Here is a 7,782-nt window from a genome sequence, read left to right as displayed (position 1 = left end):
AGCCAATTAGCGCGTGCGCAAAAGGTGGAGAGTATGCCTTTAATGTAGGTTTAGTACTTTACTAATTTTATTAAAAGTTTAAATAGTATGAATTAATAATTGATTAATTCTTGATTCTTAACTCCCTAGGTTTCTTAATTTTGTTAGTGAATCTTGAGATCTAGATTTCACTTTAGATGATCTGTTAAGGTTTCTGTCCAAAAAAAATTTGCCATCGCTTAGAATTTCTTGGAATAAGATATGCTTCAGGACGTTCACAGGGGTCTGTGTGCTGCCATTATTTTGTAATTCTATCAGGGTTATATTTAGATTCATATATATTGTCTGTAGTAGTGGCTAGTTAAGCTATGGCTTCCTCAAACCTTGTAGCTGAACCATTTCTTAAAACGCATGTTCACCCTCGAGTGACCCTTGACGTTTGACCGTCGGGGAACCTTAAGTTTAAGCTAAAAGTACAGCTAGCATTAAATCTAAAGTGTATCAGGATCTTTGATAAATTATTGTTTTTATTTTATAATTTTTTTTATTTCCAAGTATGTACATGGAACATGTTCCAGCAGATGGCGCTTGTCGCAAGCTCAGTTTTCTCGTTATTACATACGTACAATAGTATTTATGACTATATACAATTTGATACTGTAGGGTATATTCTTGGTAGCACAATACTTTATACTTATCACTTACATTTGTATGTTCGGGATTCCCTAGTTACAAATAAATTCACGACTCAAGGGACTTAGTGTATATTGAGATTATATATTTATCTGTGTCCTTACCTACACTGAAATGATAAGAACGGGCCCGTTTACATCTGATAAAATTCGTTACCGCCATCTTTCTCTCTCTCGTCGCTCTCTCTCTTCTCTCTCTCTGTCAGGGCGAGGGAGCTTAGCGCGTCCTGTCTCTCTCTACTCTCTCTCTCTCCTCTACTATCCTCTCCTCTCTCTCTTCGTCGGGCCGGGCTCTCGGCGGCTCTATCTAGGTCTTCTGCTCTCTCTCTCTCTCTGCCTTGCGACGCTGCCTTCGGCACGAATCGGGCGCGTAGTGTGGCGCGCGCGCAGGTCGCGAGGCCGTCAATGAAGTCTGCCCCGGGGGCGGGTGCGTCGTCGCCGGCACACAGCCAGGAGCCGCATGCCCGCTGATAGATCGATGCTGAAGGAGCTGGAGAGGAGGTGAGGACCTCCCGGCTGCCCCGGCCTCGACGAACGTGATTATAGAGGGCGCGACAGTGTCGAGGCGGCTGCGAGGGATGGCGGAAGATCGGGAGATCTCCAGTTGGTTGTGGTTGCGGTGGTGCGGCGAACAAGCGCGGTGCCTCGGCCGGTGTGGATTCTCGTCAGTGTAGTTTGTAATTGGCAGGCAATAATAAATAGATAGATATGAGTCAAATGTATTTATTAGCTCATTGCTGACATAGTCCAGATGCAGCTTCTAGAATCGCAGCGAATTCGTGGCCGGTTTGGGTTGCGTCCGTGGTGGTTCCGTGGCGTGCGTTGCCGTGCCCGTTCAAACAGTTGGCAGCAACAAATCTGTTAACCGCTCGATACGTTCACGATATTCGTGCACATCGGGGGATCGCTCAAAACGAGGTGGGAGTCGAAGCTGGTCAAAGGTCTAAGTCCAAGAGTGTAAAAGGAAGGTGGAACATTCGACTTCCTTAAACTTAAGGTAATAAGTGAGTAAATGCAGAAATTGGCGGCACAAATCTAAACGGCTCGACCTAGGGCTTGTAAAGATAGTCGGTGTAGTAGCATGCATGGTAGGAAAAGCCATCACTGCGTGCTGAAATTGGAGCGTCAAAGTTCAATGCACACGGTAAGATTTTAGCACATTTTACTGAGACATGGTCTGACGAGCGAGTTGAAAAACTTTTTTGTTGTCAGTGTGACCAGCATTTTATGGCTTATTGATAAGGACCATGAAATGTAACCTTGCTGCGAGCATGCGAAGAGTAATGTCGGATAAAGCCTTTTGAAACGCCTCACAGAGGGTTAAACATGGATCTGTTCTCACTCGTCTGCTCAAACAAGAATTTGACTGCCCGGGTTTCGCTATCAACTCTATACAGATGCCTGGATGTATAGGCTACCATGTCACACAGAATATTTCAAGAGCTAAATACTGGTTTTGAAGAAGGTTTATCTCTTTAAATCGTAATATAATTTCTATGGCATTCTGTATTCAGTCATGTTAGCATGTAACGTATGCCACTGCAGTGGCCAACTGCCAGTGCATGTGTTGTGGAACTGTTGTAGTTTTTGCCCTGCGTTAGATGGTAACGAGGTGGCAGCTCTCTAGTTGCAGGCCTGTAAGCTTGCGTAGGTAAAGGGTGGATGATGTTAACTCTATCTGTCTTGCAAATGAGTTTGTTGCTACTCACGTAGCGATGGGGGAGCTGTCCCATCTAATAACTGAAGTACACTTTTTAAACGTACCGGGCCCTCATGGTGCTGGCAGTACTTGGCATACAATCCGCAACGGGAACATCTCGCTTTGAGTAGAGGTTCTTGGATACGAATGCCCTGTCATTCCACTGTTTCGCTGCTCAATGTAACGACAGGTTTGGCGACTAACCAGGGTTTCCTAGTATATCCGACCTAGTTGCCCAACGACAGAAGTACCGCAGTAGACGTTAGATGACGCTGTCGCTGCGCCGCGGCAGCTTATTAACTAGTACCATGTAGGCAGAAGAAGGGTGAGGGTCAAAAAGAACAGAGATAATAGGGGAAAGAGAGCGAGAGCGAAAGATAGTATATAGTTATAGGAGAGAGAGAGATAGAAGAAAGAAAAGTAGAGTGAGAGGAGAGGAAGGGGTGGAAGGGGAGGCGAGACGGTGAGCGAAAAAGCTGAGTGAGAGAAGCGGCATTTACTGTGTGTGTGCCTACTGCCGCAGCCTAGACCATCACCGCACTCTCTCTGCGCGCCGGCCCGGCTTGTTCATGCCGGAGATTCTGCGGCCCGGAGAGGAACCTGACCTGGCTGTCACGATAGAGGAAGACGACGCCGCAGAAGGGTAACTACAGGTGCGCTACACAAGCGCGCCGCAAAATTGAAGCAGACAGGCAGAGGGCTGCCGACGCGACGGTTAGAGCAGGTATGGGCGCTGTCTCGCAGGTGAAGACGGAAGGGGGAGAGATGGTGGAGCAGAGGGAGGACAAGAGAGGATAGTGGAGGAAGAGGGAGGTAGAGAGCAATGGGTAGCGGAGGGAGGGAGAGGATCGTGGAGGAAAGGGAGGGAAATTGAGAGATGGTGGATGGTAGAGGGGGATATGGGTAGAGAGGAAGGGAGAGAGATGGGTGAAGGGAAAGGGAGAGAGATTGGTGGAGGAGAGGGAGGGAGAGATATGGGTAGAGAGGAAGGGAGAGAGATGGGTGAAGGGAAAGGGAGAGAGATTGGTGGAGGAGAGGGAGGGAGAGATATGGGTAGAGAGGAAGGGAGAGAGATGGGTGAAGGGAAAGGGAGAGAGATTGGTGGAGGAGAGGGAGGGAGAGATATGGGTAGAGAGGAAGGGAGAGAGATGGGTGAAGGGAAAGGGAGAGAGATTGGTGGAGGAGAGGGAGGGAGAGATATGGGTAGATACGAAGGGAGAGCGATTGGTAGACATAGATAAAGTAATAATAGTAACAAATTAAAAATTAGTCATAATAATAATAAATGATAAAAATACCTTTAAATATATTAATGAGACAATTACGTGATAATATAATAAGAAATTATTAACAAATTAATAAACAAGATCACTCACGATAACGATAATAATGAAGAATAAACATTCTTTATTAAAAGTAGATTAATCAGTAATCAAATCAATCGTAATCAGTAATCAAAACGATGTTTAATAACGAACGAACCTCCATCCGCGTAGCTTGCTGAAGAGATGCGGATAAGGAGTGCGGATGCGGCAGCAGCGGAAGCTGTCGCCGACGACGACGACGACGACGCCATGGCGACGGCTGATGCTGCTGGTCTTCTCAACATCACGTTGAACTCCACGTCGGAGTATTGCCGTACCCTGGGCGACATCCCCACGTACGGGCAGGCCGGTAACCGCGACGACGACCCAGATGAACTACTGGTACGCTGGAGCGCGCGCGGGGGTGGGAGGGGAGGGTGGTTGGGAGAGAGGGAGGTGCTGCACTGTGGTGCGTATTAATTAGAACATGATAAAATAACGGGGTAGGATTGGAACACATCTGAGAAGTTTTTTGCTAAAAACTATAAAAGGTGTTAAAAGAAATGGAGGACGAACAACCAACCAGCGTATGAGCTGTCTGTCTGCTCAGCTGCTATTATTTTTATGTGATTTTTTTTTATTAGATTTTTAATTGTTATTTATTTTTATTTCTGCTTTTGATTTCAGGACTTTGAGCGAGAGTTGAAGGAGCAGAGACGTCAGCAGCATTTAGAAGATGAACAGAAAGCTACGGGATGGGAGGAGGTGCAGATAGATAGCAAGCCTGTAGAGATCAAGGTAAGCTGCCAGCATGCTAACACATACTTTCACACATATTCCCGAGTGTGTGTGGGTGTGTGTGTGTGTGTGCGCGCGTGCACGTGCGTGCATGTGTGTGTGTGTGTGTGTGTGCGTGAGCATGTGTGTGCATGTGTGTGTGTGTGTGTGTGTATGTGTGTGTGCGCACGTGCGTGCGTCCGTGTGTGCGTGTGTGCGTGCATGTGTGTGTATGATATTAACCTCTCTCTCTCTATCCTCTCCTTACAGGATGAGGATGTAAATGTACTGGATGAGGAGCCAGTAGCAGCTGCCGGCATTGCTGCTGCTCTCGAACTCGCAAAGAAAAAAGGTGAGCCTGACATCATCATCATCATTATCATCATCATCATCATCATCGTCGTCGGCAGCATCAGCGTCGTTTTTTTACTTAGTTACATTTTTTGAGGAATATACAAAAAAAAAATATACGTTTTTTCCTTGTTGAGCGCAGAAATGCATGATAGAAATATGTTAGCTACTGCCTCTAGTCCTTGTTTTTAGTTCTCTCTCATCTTGTGAATGGATTTTGTGACTGCAAGATGGCTGTTGGCTGGAAAAGGCGGTTATCAATTGACAGCCATCTTCCAGTAGCAGGATTTCTCATAAACTTGTTTATGCAGACAATGTTTTGGGTATTACAAAATTCTCCACGAGTAAAACAGTTTTAGAGGTAGTTAAACTGCTATATCATTAGGTGAGTAAAGTAAAACAGTAAACAACATTCAGATTTTGATAACCATCATTTATACTTGTATTTTTCAATTTAAAAATGCATAGTTATCATATATCAATGTTATCATGGCTCTCTGATAAAGCGTCACACTCTGTGTCTAGTATCTTTTATTCACCGTCCTACAGAACCATAGGGCCTGACAATGCACACCGTAATCTTCTTTCTTCTTCCCCTCCCCCGTCCTACAGGGCCTGCGAATGAACAATGTCTCCTCAAACCTTATAGCACTACTGGCGAATAGATATGTGACCCCTGGGGTGTCAGGTACCACATTGAAACAACCCCACAAATTTCGCCACTTGCACTGCAACATTGAAGAACAACGCATTTAAATTATTTTTTCCCCGTATGATTCCAATCTGGAACAACCTACCCCGTGGGTGTTGTGGAAGCAACTGACGTTGACTTTTCAAGTCAAGCCTTCGCTCCCACATGCACGCGAACCCACTTGTGACTTAGTAGCATTACACTCAGGTTATTATGCACCAGTTTCAGTCCTCGCCAAAAGACAAAATCCTTTACTGGACATTCGGTCCAGTAAAAAATAGATTTTTACCAGACCGAATGATATGTTACTGGACCAAAAAAATATTGAAACATTAAAACACATTCACATCTCTGTTGCTTTTCCTTTGTGGACATATCTAACATATATGCTTTCCTGCTCATCACCAGCTATGTCTGTTGACCCGTCCATGATAAAGCTGAAAAAGCTAGCATCGTTTATTTTTCCATCCATTTCGTGACGCGTACAATCAGCAATGCATTCGATAATGCCAGCTTTGTCATTAATGTAGGTTTCACCTATTTCTAGGCCTTTGGCCTTGTCCAGTTGTGTGATCCAGGTATAATCAGTGATAGTAATATAAACTTCCCATGATAGTTCACACACACGTCGCATGTCATCATTTTCTTATCTTTTATCATATAACAGCCAATCTCTTCCTATCGCTTTCCCACACCATAGATTAATTTGGTACACGCGTATATAAGACAGCCATAGGCAGGGATATTAGGGTTAGGCATAGTGCGTGCCGCGTGGTACTGAAGTACCCGTAGCCTCTGCGTAATTAGTTGATGTAATGTTACCTGACACACGGTCTGGTAAAGCCAAATTTCTTGTCGGACCCGTGCAAAAATCACCGGTTTTGTCCGACGGTCCGACGCTTTTGGCGAGGACTGCTGTTTGTTTGATGGGTTCATCCCTGAAGGCACTCACTAACTTGTCACTATATCCAGTGCAGTGGACACCGACACATACGAGATCATAACAAAACATAACATGTAATGATATACCTTATCCCCCCCATCCTACAGTAAAGCCCGTAGGGTCTATGTCTCCCTGGTTACTGCCGGAACATACCGTGGGTCCGGTCCTGGGTCCGGTCCGGTATACCACAACGTGCCCTGGTACTATCTAATATGCCGGACCGTACCTCGCCTACTCCACTAACGAGTCTAGAGAGTCGCCTACTCCCTAACCCTAACCCTTACCCTTACCCTAACCTTAACCCTAACCCTAACCATATCAGATAGTTACCAGGGTACGTTCTGGTATACTGGACCGTACCCTGGGTACGTTCCGGCAGTACCCAGGGAGACACCTTATCTGCTACAGTAACAGTATAACCATGTACATTATTTAGATATTGGTAAACCATCCATTGCACTTCTAATACTCTTTTTTGATCGAATTTTAATACTTTTACTTTAGTTACCCTTACATTAGTTGTCCCTTTCATCTCGCGCAAACCTTGTTTGTGTTTATTTATGGTCATGCTGTGTGGCAGGTTACCTGGAGGCCAGCGGAGAGAAGGATGCTGGGGTGACGCGTATGTCACATCTACAGGCTCAACGCTACACAATAGAGGAACGCTCCTCATAGTGAGTAATATTTGTAGTAGTAGTAGTTCTAGTAGTAGTAGTAGTAGTAGTAGTAGTAGTAGTAGCAGCAGCAGCAGCAGCAGCAGCAGCAGCAGCAGCAGCAGTAGCAGCAGCAGCAGCAGCAGCAGCCGTACTAATTATTAATTATATTTAGTCATTAAAAATAAAATATATCATTAATTTTAATTAATTTAATATAATATATAAATGTTTTTCTATAAAGCTAATGTCTCAAGCCCTCTGCATTCCTAGATGCAGGTTATAAGGCACAAATTATATTAAATTCATAGTTGATATAAGAAGTTATTTAATTTAAAAACATTTAAATGTTTAAGTAAATTAAGTTAATATTTTACAAATTTATGTAAATTTAGTAAATATGTTAAATTGCAGGTTATTTTTTAACTGGTATACTGCTGGCCACTGTTATTCACACGTGATGAGTCGCTCACTTATCACTGCTGTCTGCTGCTGCCCTCTATTGACTGATTATGAACTTACTGTCATCTTACAGTGCCGTAGAAGACAGTATACTCCGGCGCCCTCACTGATACGATACGATACGATACTATACTGTACTGTACTGTGCTATACTATACTGCACCGAACTACACTATACTATACTAATACTATACTATACTATACTATACTATACTATACTATACTATACTA

General features: G+C 44.3%; 1 protein-coding gene across 1 annotated transcript in view; it reads left to right on the top strand.

The window, feature by feature from the left end:
* The window catches only part of LOC106811764 (U4/U6.U5 tri-snRNP-associated protein 1-like), a 27,846-nt gene that overhangs the window by 8,802 nt on the left and 11,262 nt on the right, over nucleotides 1–7,782 (top strand). Inside the window, exons 2-5 of the mRNA XM_014815483.1 lie at nucleotides 3,867–4,076; nucleotides 4,362–4,472; nucleotides 4,722–4,803; nucleotides 7,017–7,110. Of these exons, the coding sequence (XP_014670969.1) occupies nucleotides 3,867–4,076; nucleotides 4,362–4,472; nucleotides 4,722–4,803; nucleotides 7,017–7,110 (497 nt within the window). The remainder of the gene's footprint in view (nucleotides 1–3,866; nucleotides 4,077–4,361; nucleotides 4,473–4,721; nucleotides 4,804–7,016; nucleotides 7,111–7,782) is intronic.

This window comes from Priapulus caudatus, unplaced genomic scaffold (assembly GCF_000485595.1).
Source record: "Priapulus caudatus unplaced genomic scaffold, Priapulus_caudatus-5.0.1 Scaffold572, whole genome shotgun sequence".
Lineage (NCBI taxonomy): Eukaryota > Metazoa > Priapulida > Priapulimorpha > Priapulimorphida > Priapulidae > Priapulus > Priapulus caudatus.
This window is presented reverse-complemented; position numbering and strand designations above follow the sequence as displayed.